This window comes from Sander vitreus, chromosome 5 (assembly GCF_031162955.1).
Source record: "Sander vitreus isolate 19-12246 chromosome 5, sanVit1, whole genome shotgun sequence".
Classification (NCBI taxonomy): domain Eukaryota; kingdom Metazoa; phylum Chordata; class Actinopteri; order Perciformes; family Percidae; genus Sander; species Sander vitreus.
The window spans coordinates 4996525-5020006 of NC_135859.1; the positions used below are offsets into that span (position 1 = coordinate 4996525).

General features: G+C 42.2%; 1 protein-coding gene across 1 annotated transcript in view; it reads left to right on the forward strand.

The window, feature by feature from the left end:
- Nucleotides 1-18071, forward strand: part of lmx1bb (LIM homeobox transcription factor 1, beta b) — a 48031-nt gene extending 29960 nt beyond the window's left edge. The window contains exons 3-8 of the mRNA XM_078250153.1: nt 9249-9481; nt 11862-12037; nt 12855-12932; nt 13304-13370; nt 15595-15756; nt 16892-18071. Of these exons, the coding sequence (XP_078106279.1) occupies nt 9249-9481; nt 11862-12037; nt 12855-12932; nt 13304-13370; nt 15595-15756; nt 16892-17049 (874 nt within the window). The 3' untranslated portion in view covers nt 17050-18071. The remainder of the gene's footprint in view (nt 1-9248; nt 9482-11861; nt 12038-12854; nt 12933-13303; nt 13371-15594; nt 15757-16891) is intronic.
- Nucleotides 18072-23482: the final 5411 nt, after the last annotated feature.

Below are 23482 nucleotides of genomic sequence, written 5' to 3' on the forward strand. Positions count from 1 at the left end.
GCTTATTGACTTATCTGAGTGGTTGACACGGTGTATTTTACCTAATACTTGCTGACTGTATGTCCTCATCCAGTCAGCAGACTTCACCATGTTTGGTCTTCTGTCTTTTTGTCTTGGTTAAGACGCAGAGACAGAGAATCAAGGGCAGCAGGATCACAAACGCGTGAATCTGGATCTTGTGAACAACGTCTAATTCCTGGTTGCCTCAGATGCTTATCCCCCCCCCAAACTAATTTTGGGCTTTAGACTGAATCTCTGTTAAGTAAACAGAGCCCCCTCATTTAAGCAGCCTCCATCACAATGATCTTCAGATCATCTCTGCCCATTAAAACCTGGGCAAACACTTTACTTCGCACCAATATACTACAGATTGGAGGAAGCGGAAAAAGGGGGAAACACACAAGGGCTTTATTTTTTTTTTCTTTCAGTCTTTCCCAGATTGTCTCTCTTTCTCTCTTTGCTACCTATTAATCCAGTATCTTTCAGCCCTGGTAAACTCCTCAAGATGGACATTGCTTGGTTCAGGGTGGAGAGGGGTCAAGCTCCATTGGCCTCTGCACAGAGCTGTGGAATTTTTCATTAGTGCACAGCTGGGTCACAAGTGGCTCCAAAGCCGTCTTAATATTGTGTAGGCCCACAGATTAGGAGCGGAGAAAAGAAGCCAGAGCGTGATGCTCTCCACCAGACCCTGCCTTTGCATATTTGCAGACTTGTGCTTTAGAACACCTCATATTACTGTTTGTTTTATTTCTTAGACCCAGAACCTCTGGGTCAATAGTAATTATAAAGCCCTCCAATCCAAATGTTGTTTTTTTTAACCATTCCAGCTCTGAATCTAGTAAGATGAGTCCATTTATTTTCTTACAATGAAGGAAGTTAAGAATCTTAGTGTTACTTACTTTTTCACTTCATGATTTAATCCAATCTTTGAGAAATTATTGTTATTTGGACATGAGGCCGTAATGTTTTTCTATTTCCTCAAAAGCATCGTGATTTGTAGTCAACTCCTGAGTCTTATTAGAAAAAGAAAAAAAAAATACAAATTAAAGATAGACCTTGTGTGTCTGTGGGCTGTTACAGTCAGCCATAGCTCTATAACACGTGATAGCCATTACGCTTATTGTAGCCATCACTCTCTCTGGTCTCCCAGCTCTTTCAGAAGCGGCAATCACTCGTCGAGCAGGCCGAGCCCTTAATGGTGGGCTCTGCTCCACCTCACGCAGATTAGCTGGGAAAGGGGCGGACAAACAGATACCCCGGCGATGGAATTGTAAAGAAATACATAAACTGGGTGCAGTTGATTTTACAGGTGCTTTTAACGGGGAGCTGTCCGGGGAATTTTTTCTTCTTTTGTTTTTAGTTCGGCTCTTGGCGTCTTGCTTTTAGAGGCACCGCGCTGTAAACATGTCACATCTCCAGCGGTGATGGCCCTTACAAACTGCTTGACTTACTGCAGTGACAAAAGGCAGAGCTGAGCACTTTATAACAGCCTTGTAATTCACAGTCTTTTCATTTATTTGTTCAAGGATCAACTCCACTTTGGGAACAGGTAAAAAATAAGCAGGAGAAAGAAAAAAAGAAGCCAGAATGCATCAAACACACACATCTTTACAGTCATAATTCCCTCACTGATGCTGTTGCTCTGAGTATTGTTTGTCGTGAGCGCTAAAAACTGAGCCTAAATGCGATGTTGCACTCATTTTACATACTCAGTAACACCAGCTGTCCAAACAGCATCATGTGTGCCTGCCTGCCTGCTTACTCTTGTATTTAGATGTGTACTTAGCCTCCTCTGCTGCCCAAATACACTGTCCTTTTCACTCCATGAGCTTTGTTCTACCTGTGTGGCTGGGAAGGATTATTTCCACACTGTTTTCCTAGTGACTCATTAGCAGATACACATGAAGGAGAAGTGCTCGGGTCGCTTGATGCTGCAAGACAATTCTCGGCATACCGCTGTTGCTCTTGGAGCTTTGTATGAACATGCAGTATGTACTGTACTGTATGTAGCGTTACGTGTCGCCTTATCATATATATTTCTCGGATTTCATATAGTTTGACAGCAGCATGAGTTACGCCCCATCACCACTATTTGCATGTGTTTGAGGCTCTTGCAGTCAGTTAGAATACACATGAGCATCTCATCCACTCCAAGCTGTATTTCAAGTGTTGAGTAATCTGGGAAACACACAGCCTCCTGGAATGAGATCATTTGAATAACGACTCGAGGGTTAGGATTTCTTTGTGCAGCTGTGCGGTATATGGCGTTAATGTACAGATATGGGATGTCTGTCTGGGCCGGGGACTCGCCTGACGGAGCCGCGCATTCCAGCGCATAGGAGCTCATGCTGCCATAGAAATAAAGTGGCCATATTTATTTTCACAACAGCGGACGTGTGGGATAGACGATCCTGGAAACACCTCGCTCCACACTAACTGTAGCCAGTGTCTTTTTTACAGAATCACTATAGTTCTTCTCAGCAGCATTACTAAGTGCGTTCCCCTCTGAGATGCAGCGCAGGTGCGTACGCACACACTAACCCATCGAACATGTCGCCGCGATTATCTTTGCTATGCCAAGTGCAATCAGCTTGTCTCATTCCTCCCCTGTGAGCGCGCAGGCAGCCGGTTGCTGAGCTCCAGTGTCGGGGAACAAGCAGAACCCTGTGGCCAGAGCTGTGTGATGAAGAAGGCACCTTTGGGCCATTAGTGGTGTACACATCTCCCGTTAATGTGTTTTACTTTTACCTGCTGGGAGTTTAATTAAAAAACAAAGAGCCTCAATTTAAAGGCCATTATTATGCTAATGTAGTAAGCACGGGATGGTGATTAAGCAGCTTTTAGAGCTGACTGGAGCTGGCCCTTGGGAGCAGAAGGATGGCACTTTTTATTTGGCTTCATTACTCTGTATGAATTTATGCTCCAAAAGAGAAACGCTGATACTACGAAACAAGGTCAGCTACTGAGATCGTTTATGGAGACGGCGTTATCGGCCTACTTTTTTTGCACCATGCTCCTCGCGCGGACTGAAAGTTTGTTTTCATCTTCTAGAGTAAGAATGAATCAGGATATGCTTTAGTGCTTTTATTTACACATGCACAGCCAAAGTAAAACCTTTTTTGGAGTCTACTTTTATCATCTGTCCCTCTGCAAGCAATCAAAAGCTTCTATTAGCTAAATGCAGCTTGCTATTTATAGGCCAGTGTGGTCTGCTGCTTCTATAGAGGACAACAGGACCATACATGACAAAGTCATTTTCATGATGTTTGAGACAAAGTTGAAAAGGTTTGCCTTCAACATCTGGGCATCAAATGTTTTCCACTTAAGCTGAAGCTCTTGATGCTGTTGCTGAGAAGTAATTTTCACATACTAAGACGTGTCTCCGGAGGAGCTGAGAAGTGGCTGCTCACCAGTTCGGAGACGGATATGTTTGTTGTCTTTCCAGACAGCAAGATTCCACGTGGAAATTGTGAACAAGAAATTACCTATTTATTAAATTTGGTTAACGTTTTCTTTAAGGTATGTCAAAAAACTTTAGAACTTCAAAAGCAGATATACTTGAAAATATCTGTTTGGTAAGTATAAGGCTACAACAAGCTGCCAGTTAGCTTAGCTTAGCATAAAGACTAAAAACACGGGGAAACAGCTAGCCTGGCTCTGTACCAAGGTGACACGATCCTCCTACCAGCACTTCTAAAGCTCACTAATTCACGTTTTTTAAAATCTTGTTTGTTTAATCCGTACAAAAACCAAAGTATAAAAATGACAGGTTGTGGTCATGTGCCAGACTATTTCTGGTTATTGAGTTAGTTTTCGAGGTGCTGGTGCTAGGCAGATTTTCTTACCTTCGTACAGAGCCAGGCTATCCGTTTCCAGGTTTCCACTCTCTATGCTAAGCTAAGCTAACCGACTGCTAAACAAATATGAGAGTCGTACAAATTTTCTAATATAACTCCTGGCAAGAAAGCAAATATGCATATTTCCCAAAATCTTGAACTATTGCTTTAAAGTTTTTACACACCTGTTTTAAGTATTTAAACTATGCTAACCGGCATGCTAGCTGGAGCCATATATTCAGCCAACAAATGTCACAATCGTGTCAGTCAATGTGAATGTGTGTATTTCCCCAAACGTTGAACTATTCTGTTAAGACTCCCATCTGCTTTGAAAGCAAAGACACTTTTGAATATTCCGGTCAGCTGCCGAGAAATGTAGCCACTAAATCAGGAAGTATCAAGCGTTGCAGGGGTTGACCGATTGCTCCACATGCCCTCCGTCCTGCCCGGAGGCCCTTGTCTGACCTGCCTCCCAGGCCTCATCTCTCACCTCAGCCATGATTGGCATGGCCACAGGTTTCCTGCTCAAACACCAGAGCCCATCTTCAAAGTAATAGCTTACAGCTGCTGCCTGGATAATCCTCATCCCCTCTGTCTTTGAAGCGATGCGGTGACATAATAGCCCGGGCTATTCTTCCCTTAATTGTTATGGTGTTTCTCTGAGTGTTGTTCAATAGCAAAAGGGGGGAAGTAGGTGAGACTGTTGCACGTGTTGCTAAATGTAGCATGATTATCAAGCGCCATAAGCAGCTCCATACTCTCCCCCCACTCCCCACCTCTTCGCTCTCTTATTCTTCTGGGTTTTCTTTTATCCCGCCCAGTCCTCCTGATGCTTATCACTGCGGCAGAAGCATTAAATGTAATGTCTGTAGAAGGGAAATCATTGGCAACATGTGGTGAGAGCTTAAGATGTTGTCACACTTTAAGTTGCCTATAATCTGTTCAAAGGGAGAGTGCATAGTTCTCCAAAGTGCCTGGATAAAAAGGGGGGAAGAAAAAGAAGAAGAAGAAGAAGAAGAAGAAGAAGAAGAAGAAGAAGAAGAAGAAGAAGAGCAGCCAAGAGGCCGAAGTCTCTCAGCTGCACTTGGCTCGGCTGAAGTGTTCATCAGACGAAATAACTGTCGGTCCCCGTTGGCTTTTGTCTCCTTCACAATGCTCTTGTTCTTGTCTGTGTTTTTATTCCGCATTTGCTAAGAAACACAACTTGTAGCGTTACAAGCCTCAACCGTGTAATAATCTGTCACGGCGAGGAAGAGAGAGCCATAGATAATGTGAGAAAGAACAGACAGGGGATTACAGGTACGTGGACACAGGATTAAAAAGAGGGACGTAATGATTCCTCGGGGAGAGAGGTATGTGCTGAGATGGGCTCTTTTTTTTTCCCCCTTTCATTTATGAGTCCAGTTCTGGGGAGGCCTTGGGTAAATATTGACACTTCTCTCTGCTTGAGATGCGGCCATTGATCCACACAGGAGGAGTCACATCACTTGATCTGTGCGCTCAGGTGTGGGAGGAGGGAAAAAGCGAGAGCTGGGGGGGAGGACTTGGGTTGTCATGCTGGTGGTCTTCTTTGTGGTGTCTTTTATACACAGACTAGCTTAAAAAGGAGCTGATGAGCCTGCCTCTGCGACACCGGGAGTCATGTTACCCGAGCAGCTGAACTTCCAGAAAGTGGATTTGAGGTGAATCCAGGTCTTAGTGTGATGGGTCACTGGGATCAAGTAGAGGCAGAACGTGGTAAATGATCACCTAAATCACTTTAAAGTCTGATTCCACTCACACCTACAGCACTTTGATATCTTTAATATCCCAATAGAGCTTCATGGAGAGCTGTGAGGTTTTAAATATATGTGTATATATAATATATATATATATATATATATATATATATAAAATCATCATTTACATCTTTGGCTCGGTCTCCTGTTGGCCTTGTCCTCAAACCACTAATCAGGTAATGTTGGGGAGGTTGAATGGCGTGCCTCCCTCTGGTCAACCTTCACTGCTCACACAGTGGTGTTGTTTTAAAGAGCATTCTTTAGCAGCTGAACTTGGAAAGGTATTAAAGTGGGATTAGGCTCCTCCACAATCCACTGCTTGTGTCATTCAGGGAGTTTGTGTTCTCCTCTCCCCGCTGCCACCTCCCCACTCCTCCTCTGTTTGATTGTGGCTAGCCGCAGGAGTGGGACTGACTGTGCCATTCAAAGGAGAGGGGTAGGGTTAAATCCCTAGTCCACTGCTCCCTGCTAATTCTCCTTGTTCCTTAGAGAAGGATTTACTTCTGCTGCCAGCTTCTCAAAGGCCTTCTCTGCCCATCCGAAAAGTCGCCGTTGCCTTCCTGTGGAGGTGTGGTTGCCATAGAAGAGGCGTCACGCATGGCTATTCCATCTGAGCCCCGCTGAGAATGGGGACCGGGGCCTGAAAACAGGCAGAAAGTCCGGATTAGACCCGAGCACAAAGCAGGACAGGAAGATTCCAGAAGGGACGAATAGGAATTACAGCAGCAAAAATAATGCAAAGTGACAGAGAGGGGAAATAGAAAAATAATGGCTTACAAGATTAGACGCGGCGAGGAGAAAGAAGAAAGGAAAGAGGGCTGAATGAGAATGTTTTCATCTAGATGAGAAGATTTGAGAGAGCGGTCGTAGGTGAATGCGGGGCCCTGGACATATCAAAACCGCGCTAACAAGTCATTTCCTCAACTTTTTGCTCTCTTTCTTAGCCCTAAGCCGGCAATCATTAGCTAAACATTAGAGTCAGAGCTGGGAACTCGTCTTGACAGATTCATCACCTCTTTTCCCTGATCCCAGCATGTAACACACTAATCCCTCTAAAAACTAGAATCAAGTCCCTGAATGTTGAGTTTATCTTTACGAGAGTGTGTCCATGTACAAGTTCCTTTTTTATTTTATTTTTTTTAAATTTAATTTTCTGATTTCTTTTTTTATTAGCAGTGTTTTTCTTGCCTTTTGTTTTTTAGCGTCCAAACTTGGTGGTTTGTTTAGAAGACAGATCCAGGTTGGCAGGTCACTTAAACTAGACCCCTGCTTGTTTGAGAAACATGCCAAACTTTCGTTTGCAGGGGATTATCCTTGAGGTTTTTCCATAGTTGAATAATAATCTTCTTAACTTATTGTAATAAATGAAAGATTAAAGGATTTCATGAACCCTGTGAGTGCCAGCTTCTGATATCTCTGTTGTTTTGCTGCTGCATGATGGTTAGAAAAAAAAAAAAAATCAGATGCTATAACTGCCGTTTTCCTGCGCCGGATACAGGTGGTGGTCATAATGGATGGAGCTAGTACAAAAATCTATCAATTGATGGGATGTAATTAAGATAACATAAAATCAGATGCTGAGCTGATGAGTAGAAGCAATTATTTTAGAAAGCTGCATAGACAACAACACAAAGCGCGCTATCGAGTTTCCAGCGTGCATACAGCTGCTCATACACTTACACTTACACATGTGAACACGCACGCGCGTGCACACACCAACACACAGACACCGTATCAGTAATCAATCAGCACCTATAACAGCATTACCATAACAAAACCACCCTTTGGTTTCCCTCCGCTCATATTTACACATTATATTCATCATCACTATCGCTCATCCCTGTCCCGAAACCAGCCGATGATGTCTATTGCTCCTCTTGCTGCCTCCCTGCCTTGCACAATGAAATAGATGTTCACCACAAATAGATAGGCGGTTGCCAGCTGTCTTCCAGACCAGGGCAAACAAAGAGGCCACTAATAAATCCAGCTTTACGGCTGGACAAGATCAACCACACTCCCTGCCTTCTTGCTCCATTTAATGTGGCTTCCTCTGAACAACAGAGCACGAATTAAATGCCTCTCAGTCACCAATAAAACAATGCAAACATCTTCCTGAAAGGATATAAAAGAAGATGGAGGTGTTGTCTAGGAAATGGTGATAGAGGCAGTGTTGCGACATAGAGGCACGATATTAGACAGAAGGATGAAATATGGTGAGACGAGAGGGCAGCCCAGTAGTCAGCAATGAATCATGGCCTCTGATACGCTATCTGATGCATATAGAGAGACGTGGATATGAAAGAAATGTGTAAATTGCAAACAAAGTCTTGATTGGGATCATCAGGTTTTTGGTGATTACAGCACTAGAACATGATCTGATGATTTGTGAGGGGGTTTGGTTGCCCATGACTGAGCTCGCTTGGAATGACGCGGGGCGGGCCCACCCTAGAAATTTTAACAGATGAGTTGCTGCCAAAAGGAGTCACCTCCTTGGCTGCCCACAGGATCAGCAAGCCAACTTGACTCTTAGTCAAAAAGACCCCTGATGGGCAAGTCAAGAACAGAGAGCTTCAGGACAAAATAAAGCCATGGGAATTATACATTATATGGCTTATCATTTCAAAAGTGTGTTGTTTCTTTTCTTAAACGTTACATAGTCTCACTTTAAAGTGATCCTCTGTAACTTTAGCTGAAAAGCAGCCATTGTGGCCACAAGTCGCAATTGTAGGCAGTTGTTCAGTGTCCCAAAAAATGAGCTAGTTCACATTCATCGCTTCCATTTTTTCTTAAATGTTAAAATGGCTGTTGTCTGATTGGTCTTTCCCTTTGTTAATGATTTCTTGTGATCATCATTCACTCGCAGACATTTCCCAAGACTTAGCTGTACTGGTAGCTGCATTGTCCGAGTTGCCAGTTGCACTAGCCATGCCGCGTGCCGTAAAACACAGTGCGCGAGCGTCACGTTCATTAGCTGCAAACGGATACATTTCACCGAAAACATTAGATGTTCTATGAGCGCACTCTTTTACACTGATTGTGAGGTAGTGAAAAATTCTAAAATGTAGTGTCATACTAGAAGTATTGATATTACAGTAGCTGCACAGCATTATCTATCTAAAGTTTGCTAACATTAGCCACCTTAAGCTACTGCTCATACCAGACCAAGGACGGCTGTAGCAGCCAAACCCAGAATGTACGGAACTGAGCAAAGGTGCATTTCATTTCTAATGAATTGAACCCAAGGGCGTAGGTTTGGTGTTAACATTGGGGGGGAGACATTATAACCGGGGGATCCTCCCCCATAAAATGTTTAACGTCAAATACTTCCATGTCCTGCATTCCGGTGAATTTATCTGCAACTATTTTGGCCTTTTCTGCATCAATTAATGCAGGATTTTTTTTAAACCTCTTTTGTGGAAGGGGTTCGAGGCGGACAAATCTATCTCTTCTAAATATGGGCGGGGGGGGGCATATCCCCTGCATCCCCCCGAAAATCTACGCCTATGATTGAACCTTTTATATACAAAAGATGAATGTTCAATCTCTTCTTTCAGACGTTACATAGTGTTGCTTTACACAACAGAAATGTCTGTCATCAGCACACCTACAATCATCGCTCTCTCTCGTTCTCTAGGTTGTTTGCGACCAAGTGCAGCGGCTGCATGGAGAAGATCGCCCCCACAGAGTTTGTGATGCGCGCCCTGGAGTGCGTCTACCACCTGAACTGCTTCTGCTGCTGCGTATGCGACCGGCAGCTGAGGAAGGGCGACGAGTTTGTCCTGAAGGAGGGTCAGCTGCTGTGCAAGATCGACTACGAGAGGGAGAAGGACTTACTCAGCTCGGTTAGCCCGGATGACTCAGACTCAGGTGAGCCCTATGCACCCTCTCACACCAGAGTGAGAACAACACCGCGGTGCCATCATCATATGGCACCACGGTGTTGTATTCTGTATGCTCGGTTCCATCACAGTGGTAGCCAACATAGAGATAGTGACTGAATCTAACTGGTAGGGGTTGGGGGAAAAAATTGATTCACATACGTCTTGTGATATTTTTGCGACTACTTTTAAAATCGATTCTTTTGCCTAGAATCAATGTTTTTTTTTTATTGATTCACCTTAATATTTTCTGTTCATATGGTACCGCCGACACCGACTACATCATATCTGTTTCCAGCAAAACTGAGCGAAAGCAGAAAATGCAAAAAATCCATGTTATGTACTTCTTTACAAATGAAATAAATGTCGGACTGACATGTGATGGGCGTTCTTCTTAGAAAACAATTTGTTTGTATACATGTCTCGAAGTGTATAATTCAACTTTTGTTTTTGTTAAAGAAGGAAAAGAAAATCGCAATACTCAATACTATCGAATCACAATATACTTCGCAATTGATGAAAATCCCAATACAAATTGAATCGGGACAAAAGCATATAGTCCCAGCCCTACTAAATGGATTTAGTTTGTAATATTAAAAGGAAAAGAACAATATTAATTTGTCCTTAAACTAGTCACCAGATCATTTGCTGAACATCTGAGATCTTGCATGCAGCCCAGGCAGTAAAAACTTCAACAACAAAAAAACCGGCTCCATCTGCAGCTTTTCAATGGCGGATTTTGTAGCATTCTACAGTAATTTAAGCAGGGAGCGTTGGTTTATGATACAGTAGGAAGTGGAAACAGGACGAAGCCAAGCCACCCTGTATTAATGGCTCTCCGTGCGTGGGCAGGATCTAGTGCTGGAAAGAATTAAATCACTGTATCATGGTGAGTGACAGAGGGATTTGGGGCCTTTTTGCAGAAAGCCTGCGCCCCGGCTCTTATCAGCTCTACTGTTCCTCGCCTACAGCCTCCACACACAATGAGGCATCTCGCCAAGCCTCACTGTTCACTACCATCTGGCTCACATTTAGACATGCACAAAAGCGAGGGAATTTGTCAAATACATCTGTGCCTGTGTCAACTTTTGTCAACTTGTGGGAATATTTGCTCTGCGTCTTCCTCGCTTTCGGTTGTGTCCCGGTGCATCGCGCAGGCATGTCTTTTGTGCATCTCTACAGATTTCAAGATGGAGAAAATGTTGACATGAAGGTTGACATGAAGGAGGTTAACCTCGGCATGTGGCAGACAAAATGTAGGTTTTCGGGGGAGAAATGTAGATACTTATCAGAAGCAGCTAACAGGAGACACTGAGTCATCATGTATGTTTCTCCTTACAGCATCGAGACCCCAAAATCATTGGGATTCATTAACAACACAGCCGGTTTACATTTGGAAACACTTGTTTTCAGCCCCACATTGAAGGAGAATTTATGTTTTTTTTTAGTCAATCTTTTATTTTTCATGTTATGTTTACATAGCTTTGTGGTGTGTGTGTGTGGGTGGCGTGTGTGTGGCAGGTGAAACTGAATTAAGTTACATACAGTATTTCATACTATACAGTATGCCATCCCACTTTTATTCACCCACCAACTGTTCAAATCAGAGGCAAAAGTATGATTTTTTTTTTTATTTGCCCTTAATAGAGGGTAAACTCTGACGATACAGTGTGTGTAAGTTTTAAAGTTTCACTTTGTTTTCATGCTGCTACAGTACATAAAAATGCATAATCACTGCTAGACTTACTCTTGAAGTAAGGAATTGTTCTGGGGCAGTATTACTGTAAAACAGAATAAACTAACAGCCATTGTCTTAATAGCCGAAATCTAATAACACCAAGGTATTATTACGTTTTAATGGCACTGCTGCTGACATTAAAAAACTAGCAATCCGTATGAAAGTTGTCATTATTTATATAATAATATACTGAAATAGAGCAGAAAAAAGTTTTTTTCTTGCTGTGTCACGGGAGATGCATTTCCCACATGTACTCGTGTTGCATGTTGCACTTGATGTAGTATTCTTATCAGAGATTGATTTAGTGTAAATCAGACAAAGCTGAGCGCAATACATTACATGTGACGCAGTGTCCAGTTCAATGACAAATGTGCATATTTCATTGTGCTCTCCGAGAGCAAGAGCCGTAGATTTCTGTAGGTCTAATCGTGGCCTTTTCCTTTTGTAATAAATTGATAACATAAGTATCAAAAACACATGTGTCTCCTTTGATTATGCAGTTGTGGTGTGTGAATCTCCCAGAATGGGGAAGAACAAAAATATATTTATCAGCGGAATGTCACTGAGTAAGAGGGTGTAGTCAGTTCAAGCTTGTGCTGCTGAAGACTTAGAAAAATGACTCTTTCTGCAGAGAAAAGTGATGATGAGGAGTTGGACATCAAGCCCGAGAAAGGCATAGGAGGCCAGGGGAAGGGGGATGATGGGAAGGATCCCAGGAGGCCCAAAAGGCCCCGAACCATCCTGACCACTCAACAGAGACGGGCCTTCAAGGCCTCCTTTGAGGTTTCCTCAAAACCCTGCAGAAAGGTAAGGCAAATCTTAAATAACCTGCGAGCAGTTTACACTAGAAAATGGGGAAACTTACTTAAGCTTTCTGGAGGGCTCCTAAGAAACCATGTGCTGTGGAGAGACGTATACTTTGTGCTTTATTGTTTTATCACATACACATAATATGTTGATTTGGTTCACAGTTGTCTATTTTGTTTATTATTTTATAGTATTGGCTTAAATATTATAGTTATTATCTCATCTTGTCTTAATTTTTTCTAAGTAAGTGGTGATGACAGGGTGGGGGGGGTGTTCATGTTGTGAGCTGTATTTTTTTTAGGACAATATAAAAATCACTAAAAATAACCCGGGAGGAAAATCTAATTGTATATATTTATATATATATATATATATATATATAGTCCCTGGTCTGCATTTGTGGTAATGAAGGCTTAGATGCTGACCACGAGCCCTACAGTAGTTTCACAAATAAAATTCTCAAATTAAAAAAATCTCCCCCACCTAAGAGCTGCGCTTTGAAGTGGCAAGCAGCATTCTGTTCTGTGTTAACTGAGGCAGGCTGGTGTAACGCAGACCGCCTGCACCAAATGTCATACTGAGATAGGAGAACTGCCTCCATAGCCCGGGCCCTAAAACAGGCGCTGCACCCGGCCGAGGCTTTGAAGAGGCAATAAGCAAAGAGGTCCAAAAAAGACCACTGCATTCATTCAGCGTTCACTGAAATCAAAGCAAATCAAAGAGGCAAACGTGGAGGATATGTTAAGTATTTCAGTGTGCTGTGAAGTGTTTCGTTTTCACGTGGGATGCTGGAAATCTTTTGTCTTGCTGGTTTCAGGTGAGGGAGACGCTGGCTGCAGAGACGGGACTCAGTGTTCGGGTGGTGCAGGTCTGGTTTCAGAACCAGAGAGCTAAGGTGAGAGCACAGGATGAATTAGATGTTGCGTCCGCATACAACAGCCTTGTTCCATCTTAGAGTCCAGCTAATAAATCAGCACAACTATGTGTGTTAAAGTTATCGCTGCATTCCTTTCACAAATAAGAGACAAAAAAAAAAAAGAAGCCCAAGGAGTTGCAAATCTCACTCACTCTTGCATTAAATGTCTACGCCCTCCTCTTTTCTGATTATTATCTAGTGAAAAACCTTTGATACTTGACAATGAAGTGCACTCAGATACAGAGTCTGTGCGGTTCATTCGAGGGTGAACAGCGAGGAGCATCCTTTTTAAATTAAAGAGCGCATGTTAGTTTTGGGGGTTCCTCACAACTCTGACTCCTCCATTTCAGATGAAGAAGTTGGCAAGAAGACAGCAGCAACAACAAGAACAACAGAATTCTCAGAGACTTGGCCAAGGTACCAAACTGTACTTACCCTGCACACACAATGGAAGCTCATTGTCTCAAAGCTCTTTCTCTGGGAAACTTTTCTAGTAGCTATATATCCACATTTTCACTTTCACATTTTCAACATTTTAAAGCCCCCCCCCCCCTTCACTCACTTTGTTTGCTTATTGTTACTTCATTTGGTTGTGTGAGCTTTGCTGTGCAGAATGATGTACGTGCAGAGTTTGACAATAGGAGGAGTATAGTTTCTCTGTGCTCATCTTAAATCTAAGGTTTACGTGTACGTACGAGCAAAAGTTTGTGACATCACAACTGGAAGCCATTCTTGGTGCAGTATGCAACTTACAAAAGTGTGACAGTATTCATAGAGTCTGGTTTTTCAATATGAGAGAAAGAGGCGATGGAATTTTTATCCAGGTAATTGAAAGAAAAAATCATATCAGACAGAAGTTATTATTTAAAATATATATTTCTCATATTGTAAAAAGTGAGATTTACATGTGTTGTTTTTTTATTATAAAGCAGGTTGTGGTGCTATATAAATATTGTGAAAATATCAATCCACAGAGAAATGTACACAGCAACAACAAACAAACCGTCAGGACTACCGTACGGTTGTGATGTCACAACTAGGTTATACATTGGAAGAAACTGACGCTACAATGCTGTTACAGTCATTCCCCGGCTGCAGTGATGCTGCAGAGACTCAGAGAGCATAGATGTGAAAGTCCCGGAAATGCTGACCAATCAGAGCAGACTGGGGTTTTTCGGCAGGGGGGCTTAAAGAGACACTAAAACGGCACATTTCAGACAAAAGAATGAATACAGGTATATTCAGACAAACAGTATGATAAAACATAATGTGTTTTTTTGTAACGTTAAAGCATGTAAACATGTTCTAGTCATACCCAAAGTATGAACCTGAAAATGAGAATGATACGTTTGTTCCCTTTAAAGCAGATCATTTGTATGCCATAAAACATGTCTGGAGCAGGTCTTCTTATCATAACAATGTATTGTTTTAAATATTGAAAGCTAGTTAGAAGCTGTACATACATGAGTACTTGTTTTTGGTGACTGCCAAACAGCAATAACAAAAAAGGCAATGGAAAGCCCTGAATCAGACAATAGGAGCTTGTTCTCTTCTTTGCGTTCTGTTGCAGTATAGTCAAATGTGTTGTGAGAAAATAGTTCACAAATTCATTAATTACACTCCATAACAGATTACAAATATGTCACTGTGTAAACAAGAACACTTCATATCAAAAGCAAGTCAGAAATTCTGTCTGGAAGCCAAGCGAAATGAATGGCAGACGTTATTTTGCAAAGCCACTGCAAAGGGAATTTCAGAAGGGGGGGATGGGCTGCAGTGATGAAGCCACAAGAGTTTTGGTTCCCTCTTACAAGTCAGTTAGCCAAGAGCAGTGTTTGTGAAGGGAATTGTGGGAGAAACCACAGGAAAGACTACTGTCGGTTTCCATGGAAATACAAACAGACGCAAGCAAGCAGTCCAGGTATTTGAATGTTATTATGGCTATCTCACAAGCACCAGACTCCCTTCATTTGTATCACGGTTTTTGCTCTGACAGTCAAGAAAAGACCCAGACAGAAACAAGAGCTGCAAAGATGAATTCATTCATCGATTAGTTGTCGTTCTGTTAAATTAATTAGCAACTATTTTGATAATCTATTAATCGGTTTGAGTAATTTTTTATGAAAAGAAGTAGAAATTCTCTGATTGCAGCTTCTAAAATGTGAATCCTTTCTGGTTTCTTCACTCCCCTATGACAGTACACTTAATTGATTTGAGTTGTGGACAAAACAAGACATCTGAGGATCTCATCTTGGGCTTTGGAAGACACTGATTGACATTTTTCACCATTTTCTGACATTTTACAGACCAAACAGACCAACTGGTCGATTAATCATGAAAAAAATTGACAGATTAATCGACTATGAAACTAATCATTAGTTGCAGCTCTAACAGAAGCTGAGATTTAGGGGAGTTCGCAGACCTAAAATTACCGGGTATGAATGGGTATCTACCAGGAAGAAACATGCCCCTACTGTTAATGCTCTCATCATCGTGTTTTTTCCCCTGATCCGTCCCACATGTCTGCCCATTGTGCGTGGATACATTTACATTCTGCAGACTCATCCCAAGTTTTTTTTCTTTTCTTTTTTCCTTTTGTTTTACATTTTCTGTAACTCTCTGTACTCTCTTTGCCTTGCAGAGGTAATGTCCAATCGGATGGAGGGAATGATGAACTCCTTCACACCGCTGGCTCCGCCGCAGCAGCAGCTGCTCGCCATGGATCAGAACGGTTACAGCACAGACCCGTTCCAACAGGGGCTCACCCCCCCACAGATGCCCGGGGACCACATGAACCCATATGGTGAGCATCTACCAACTCTCAACCCTCCCCTCACCCCCTCTACCACACACACACACCCACTCCTACTCTAAAAAACACACACATGCCTGTCCCTTGATCAACCTCATAGCTCCCCAGTGTGGGACATGTGTTCAGGCCACAGCTCCCCTGATTTAAGCCGCTCACAAAGACGTACGAGCAGCTTCTCCTCCCACATGAGATAACACAAGCATACTCATAAGGCATTGGGTTTTGAAGATCATTTTCTTAAATCTGTTTAATATGGTTTTAACTCTCCGCCTCCACTTCTGAGACATGCCCTGTTTGCTCATAATGTTTTCCAATGGTGGTGAAAAACATGTGGTCAGTGTAGGACAGCTTGAGATGAAGTGCACTCCAGACAATGATTGAGGGTTGTGTGAGCTAATGAATCAGAATGGGAAAACAACAAGTCCCTGATTTCTGTGCGATACAGGGAAGAATTAAAATGCAAAGAAGGAGGGGGGAGGGGGGAATGAGTCAATCAAGTGTTAGTCCACAGGATGTAACTGGAATAACACATTTCTGAGTGATGTCCTCAACAAGCCCCAGAGGGACCATTTCCTGAAGTTCATAACTTCCTTATAATTTGCCTCCATTTAGTTCATCTCGCTAGTAAGAGACCAAATCCCCAGTCTCATCACTCCTTTGGTTTGGGGAAAAGAACAATATTGGCAAGGCATTAAAAGATATGTCTCGAAACACTGTCCCCATTTTGTGCAACACTATCATTAAGATCCAGAGTGTAATAAAGTTAACTATTCCCTCCAGAGAAATAACATGTTGAGGTTTTATGAAAGGCGGAAGCGGTTGCTAATAACCAGATCTTTTAGGAGGATGCCCCTTGTTTACATGCTCCCTCATACACCGCAATTGTCCCAGCGAGTGCAGCAAAAAGTGAGCTTTGATATCGAACAAAACAGCTCTCCCAGTTGTGATGACACACAACAGCCATTTCTCAAAGTGACTATTAGTAATTATAATTTCCCAAAGCCTCCATCAATCTGAAATACAAGATTGCATTGATTTCACAGTCAGAGTGGGGTGTTGTTTTGTTCGAATGACGCCTCTGCCACCGAATCCTGACGGTCTGATCTCTGTGTCGTTCTCCCCGCAGGTAATGATTCCGCATTCCATGACATAGACAGCGACACGTCTTTAACCAGCCTCAGTGACTGCTTCATGGCATCGTCGGACGTCAACTCCATGCAGGCCCGCGTGGGGAACCCCATCGACCGCCTCTACTCCATGCAGAACTCCTACTTTGCATCATGAAAGAGAAGAGTGAAAACACATCAGCACAGAATAAACTGCCCATCCCAACCTTAAGCACGATGGCCAGGAGTTCCCACACCAACACGGACACGACAGAAGAAAACCTCGCAGTAGCTCCTGGTTATGTGCTGAAAGCTTACTCAAAGATAGTAATTAAAAAAAAAAAAACTTGTTGTAGGACAGTGAAGATTCCTGGGAAAAAAAAAAAAAAGACTTAAATATTGTTTAGAGATTATTCGGTAGGATTGCTTATCTGTCACAGGGGATGTTCTTTGTTCACTTAAAGAAATACAAGTAGATATTGAAGCCACTGATTACACACCCTCACAACCAAATAACACAGTGAATTTATACAGTGCATGATCAATTGTAAACTAAAACTTTTTGTAAGCCCCCCCCATCCTTGGTTAAGATGTGGTGTTTGGACTGTTTCTTCTTTCCACTACATGGATTTCCATGTTCACCGTTAGCATTTTGATCACTTTCAATAGGTTTAGATATTGTGTTAATAGTAAATAGGTGCAGCATGTCTGCAAGAGTGACTGTACAGTTGTGTATGTATGAGAGTTTGTGGTGAGAAAGAATTGTTTAGAGGAGAAAAAAAAGGCGGAGAATTTGTTGGACAAGTAGGATCAGTAAAGTGTAAATACTTTCCCCAGGCAAATTGGATGTGCATGTTACAAAATGGAAAGCATTCTATTTATTTAACTATAACAGGCTCTTGAAGGTGCATATTAAAACTGAAAAGCTTTATTTAAAAAGGAGAGCATTTTTTTGTTGTTGAGCAATTAGCGAGTTCATGAGTGTCACAGCTCATCTGTATGCCTTTTTAATATGAAGATTAACCCTTTTGTTTCATTTTTATTTTTTATTTTTCTTCAGCCAAGCTGTAAATGAGCAATGTTGCTATTTATTTCGTACAGACCATAAACCTTTTGTTGTCATTGTCATATGTGCATTCTCAAAATGTTAAAGTTGCTAATTGACCAAAGTTGACTGGTTTGATGAATAAACAATGTCTTTCTCCTGATAACATTAAATAAATGCCATTCAGTGATCATTCCACATGGTAAACATGTCGAGTCCCAAAATGTCACCTGCTTCAGTGAACAGCTCATTACAGGGGGATTTGTTAGCCAAGTTAGCGGCGTGGCTTAAGGGTCTAACAATGTCGGCCCTATTGGATGGATTGCTACCAAATTTGGTACATACATTCATTTTCCATAGAGGATTTGATCCTAATGACTTTGGTTATCTCCTGACTTTTCCTCTTGCACCGATGCTTTTAAAGACATTCCCATCGGCGGTACCATGTGTTTAGTGCTACTCTAAGTTAGCATGCTAACCCGCTGAACGAAGCAGTGTTGCCAACTCTTTTCCAATGAAAGTAGCTAGCACCAGCTCCAAAAGTCGCTAAAAGTAGCTAGATGACATCATATGTCATTTGCATATTTGTGACATCATTACGCAATCATTTGCATAAAGCTTAGTGGTTGTGTCAGAAAGGTAGATAGAAAGAAATAGAAATCTTTAGCCAAATAATCACAAATTCAATACAGAATTTATTTTAACTTATAATTATTACTTAGGTAGCCTATCTATGAAGTAAAAATAGAGATTTTACAAAGTGAGGGAAAAAGATCGATAAAGAATTTATAAAGAAGGCTGGCTTGCCCAGGGCCAGGCTAGTCCCACTGTCTCTCGTACCTACACCGGGCCCCGTCACCCTGTCCCTTCTCCCCTTTCTACCTGCCTGCACACTGTGCACAGTGCTGCTGCACATGAAGAGAGAGGGGAGGGGGGGCTGCTCCGCAGTGAGTCACAGAACAGAAGAGAGAGGAGACTGTTTTGGCGGCCACAGGAGAGAAATATCTTGCGTGCCCGCTGGATAATACTTTTTCTAGTCGCTTTGCGATTTGTCGCTAATCACTTTTGAAAAAAAAGTCGCTAAGGGGGTCTGAAAAGTCGCTAAATCTAGCGACAAAGTCGTTAAGTTGGCAACACTGAAACTAAGATGGTGAACATGGTAAACATACCTACTAGACAACAGCATGTTAGCATTGCCGTTACTAGCATTTAGCCGGGCTTTGGTTTCAGGGTTGCCATGGCTGCACGTGTGTGCTCACTGACTAGCAATTTAAAAAACTGTAAATAAAAAATGTGAGACAGCTGCTCTGAACACTAAAACGTGAATCAAAGTCATTCCAGATACTGTTGGCGGTGCGCAAAACTACAGCTGATGACAGTAAAATCTTTGTGTGAGTGCACTCTAGTGCATATCTGTATGCCACTAAAGGAGAGAATAAGAATACAAAGTTTCTGACCTGTTTTTCTCCCTACATGCCATTCACCTATCACTCTCCGCCATCTGTGCTGTCAGACTAACTGTCAAGTGCACAAGTCGCTTCGGCTTCTTTTCTGATGTTATTTGACTTCAACACCTAATACTTAATCCGAAGCTTGAAACCATTCCAATGTGTGTCTCTGAGACAATGAGTACACCGAGGAAGAAACACGTACACGTAGAGAGAGTGAGGTCGAAAAGAGAAGTTCAGGTGACATACCAATACAGCTGTACAACTGGAGAGAGAACCCCACCTATAACCTCAGGGCTTGTCGGGCGGCTTCTTGGATGTACCATCTGGGTGCTCCTTCCTGACAGCTCCTCAATGTGGCCAGGCAGGCTTCCACCCACATTGTCTGCGAAGTCACGTGAACACGCAGATACAGATTTCATTTATGAAATTCCGTGTTACTATGACTCAATATGTTCCTAATGTCATACTCATGACAGGGTTTAATAATCTCGGCTGTTACGCCTGAGCAGAAGGAGCGCATGAAATCGTCAAATATGTGAGTGCAGTGTGATATATACATTTCTCTACTATCAAGACTTCAATCTGACAGCCAGGTGTTGGACTTGTTGGCAAGGTTACACTGCCATTTATCTTCGCTTGTCACACCGGTAGGTGAGTAACCCTGGAAGCGCCGAGCAGTGACATCATCTTAGTAGGGAACCTGATTGGGTGAGATTTGTATGTAGACGATAGAAAAATGGATCAAACCCAACAGACATGCTTTATTGGTCAGGTTTGCACAAACAAACAAGGAATATGACTTGATCTTTGCTCTCAAAGTACAACACTTACTTAACGTATAAGAATAAAAACAGAAAGGACAGTGAGAAATATAAAAAAAATACTGTTAAGTATACAGTATAACAATAAAATAGAATTTAGAAATTTACAAAAAATATATACGATAACTGACGAGAGGGAAGGAATAGTGCAATATCACTATGGTCTGAGATTTAAGGTTGAAATATAAATATAGTGCAAGGCAGTTCAGTGCAATGGTGAAATATTAATAACAATATTGTAATCGTAGGTTGAAAATATACATGAGGTAGATGAGCAGAAGAGTGTTGATTGACTTTGTTCAGTGTAACGGTGGGTGCTGTCTCTGTATCGGCTGGTTTTGGCGAACAGTGCCCTGAGTTTGTTTTTGTTTTTGTTCCTCATTACCTCACCTGAGGACGCTTGCGGTGTAAAAAAAAGTATGTCAGGTTGAACAGGAAACACTCTGTCTGTCTGCGTGTGCGTGTATGTGCATTTGTGTGTAACTAAAAGCAAGACGTATGTGGACAATGAACGGGTTTGCGTCAGGTTTCCAGTATATATGTGGATTAAAGTGTGAAAGACAGAGTAAACAGACACGACAAAGGCTCCCATTTACAGTAAACATGGACGGGGCTGCTCGGTACACGTTGTGTTTGCACAGGATATAGACAGTACAATTGGTTTCAACCTCTCGCTTTTCAGGGCCGGCCAGGTGAGCTTACGGAAAGGTGTTTAGGGTCTAGATGAGAACAGAAGGTCCTGCCGCTGACATTGTAGTGGAAATGTGAGAATAAACCCTCAAAAACCATAAATTCTCCCACATGATATTTTTGTTTCAAAGCTTTATGATCCTGTAATTGTTAGAATTGTAGACAGATGGCTTTATTACAAAATAATATCGGTACAGTAAATGCAACAGTGCAGTCACCCAGTTCTGACATACAATGAAATTGTCGACAATAAAAACACAATGAAACGTAAAGCCATCCTGGCCCTCATAGGAAAGGGGAAAGGGTAAGATGGCCGATAATGACGTCAGGCAACACATTTTACACACACACACACACACACACACACACACACACACACACACACACACACACACTACTTATTAACCATTTCTTTACCAATAATTGAGTCTGCTGCAGAGACCTGCTGCGTTGTAAAATAATGTATCGTTGCCCATAGAACTCCTGAATCTAAAAGGAATACCATTAGTTCAATTATGTCTTGTTGGACAATTATAAACATCTCTGATAAGAGTAAAACACTTAGTTAACCATACTGTTCTGTTCAATGTCTCGTTGACATTTAAAATATGCTTAGTCGCTTTTCTACCAGCACCTCTGGTAGGCAGAATGGTATCAATCGATATGTTCTTTTAATTTCATAATTCAGAGTGCATCTGCATTTTTCCAAGAATATCCAGGCTTCAACTCTGTTTCTACTCTCTGGGTTTGCAGTATTGATTAAAAAAATTCAATTTGCACAGGATGCATTTTATACTTCCATACTCTGGGCCCTTGTGCCCTTCCTGCCTTTTTCTTACCTCCTGTCCCCACTCCCTTCAGCTTGCCTTTCAACAGTGAAAGGCAACGAGTGAATATAACCTATGTCACTGCTTGTTCTCTGGCGCTTGGACGTGAATCGACCAAAGACGACAGGTTAGAGGTTGAGGTAAGTGTGGCCTCGATATGAAAACAGTCGTGCTGAAACCCGAGATGAACACACACACATACACAGTTAAGAGTCGGCCTTCAGTAAACTGTTCACACATTTACTCTTCTGCCGTTCTGGCACCACATAGGAAATGAGTCTAGTGACAATATTTTCATTAGATAACCAAAATCCTGAAATTTTCCACCTGAGACACAATTGGAGGTTTGTGATTCATTTTCTCTCTGAACTGTTAGCTTCTCCTGCCCTGCCCATGAAAAACAAACGGAGCCTGATCTGTTATTCGTGGTAATTTAAAGCAAGATTCTCGCCAGCTGCCCCATAAAAAGCACAGCATGACCTAAGACAGTAGCACAAGAGTAAGCAACAAGGCTGCATATTCCACCATCACTTCAACACACTAAATCATACAGGGAGTGACTCATTCAAGCCACGCAACGCTTTTATTTTGAAATGCCCATTGTTTTTGAATTTACTGTTCTTGTAATTGGCATTCCCAATTGTCATTTCTCAACATCACATTTACAACAGACCAATGTTAAATTTTTTTTAACAAACCAAGCCCAATTAATTGTTGCTTGGCAGGGCCAAAGACACTCAGACGTCTGTGGGTTCAGTACAGTCTAGATTTCTTCTCATGATTTCACAGTTCACAGGAGTTCACAGCGAGTCCCCAGTGGGGGGGGGGGGCTTTTTGGGTGTTTTCGTTGGGCATTTTCCATGGTGTGTGGTTAATTGTTAAGGGAGACTTTTAACCAACGTCTGACACATATTCTTTGAGCCTTGAGGGCTTGTGCATAATCAAATGACAGACTAGGCTGCGGTTTCGACCATAGAGAGGGGTCACGGCCAAACATCCAAGCATGTCTTCACAGCAGCACGCCGCTTTATTGTGTCAGTCAGCGGCACAAAACACTGCTGCCACAGTATGAGGTATTGTTTGCGTGCTGCAGGTCCAACATAGATGTTGTAACAGAGGTTTACTGTTACTTTATTGATCCCACAGTAGGAAAGTATTTTTCTAAAATGCCATAAGCAATGCAGATAGAGAGGAGAGTGCATTGGCAATATACACAATCTTGTAATTAATAAAAATCAAAAAAAAGCCACAATTCAAAAGAAAGCCCAAGTTCAGGTGCAATCTATTACATTCATTCCTTATGTCAAAGAATAAAGGACTATTTGAACCTCTGCATAGACATTTCTAGGACGTGTAAACATATTGCTGCAACTGTTGTTTTTTTCACCTCCTACCTCTGTTCCTGTGCTGAGAAAAAGATGGTGTGGGATTCACTTCTCAGCGCCCAGGGGTGCAGATAGAGCCCTGGATAGGGCTCAGTAATCCCCACCACTATTGGAGCCCATCTGTTTTGGTTTTCATTTTTCTGCATTATTAGTGCTTATTGGTACATGGTCTAGGAATGTAGCCAGGGTGTTTGAAGTCAAGGAGGAAGGTGATGCCAGGGGCATTAGTTGGAGGAATGATGACCTTAAGGTCTAACACAAGCCAGCACTCCTAACCTCCAGGAGCCTCTCTCTTGATGTTGGAATCTCCAAAGTCTCGCACTCCCTTCTACCTATAAGATGCCACGGACTTTGCAGTTTGCCATTTCATCTGGCAATGGAGTAATGTCATA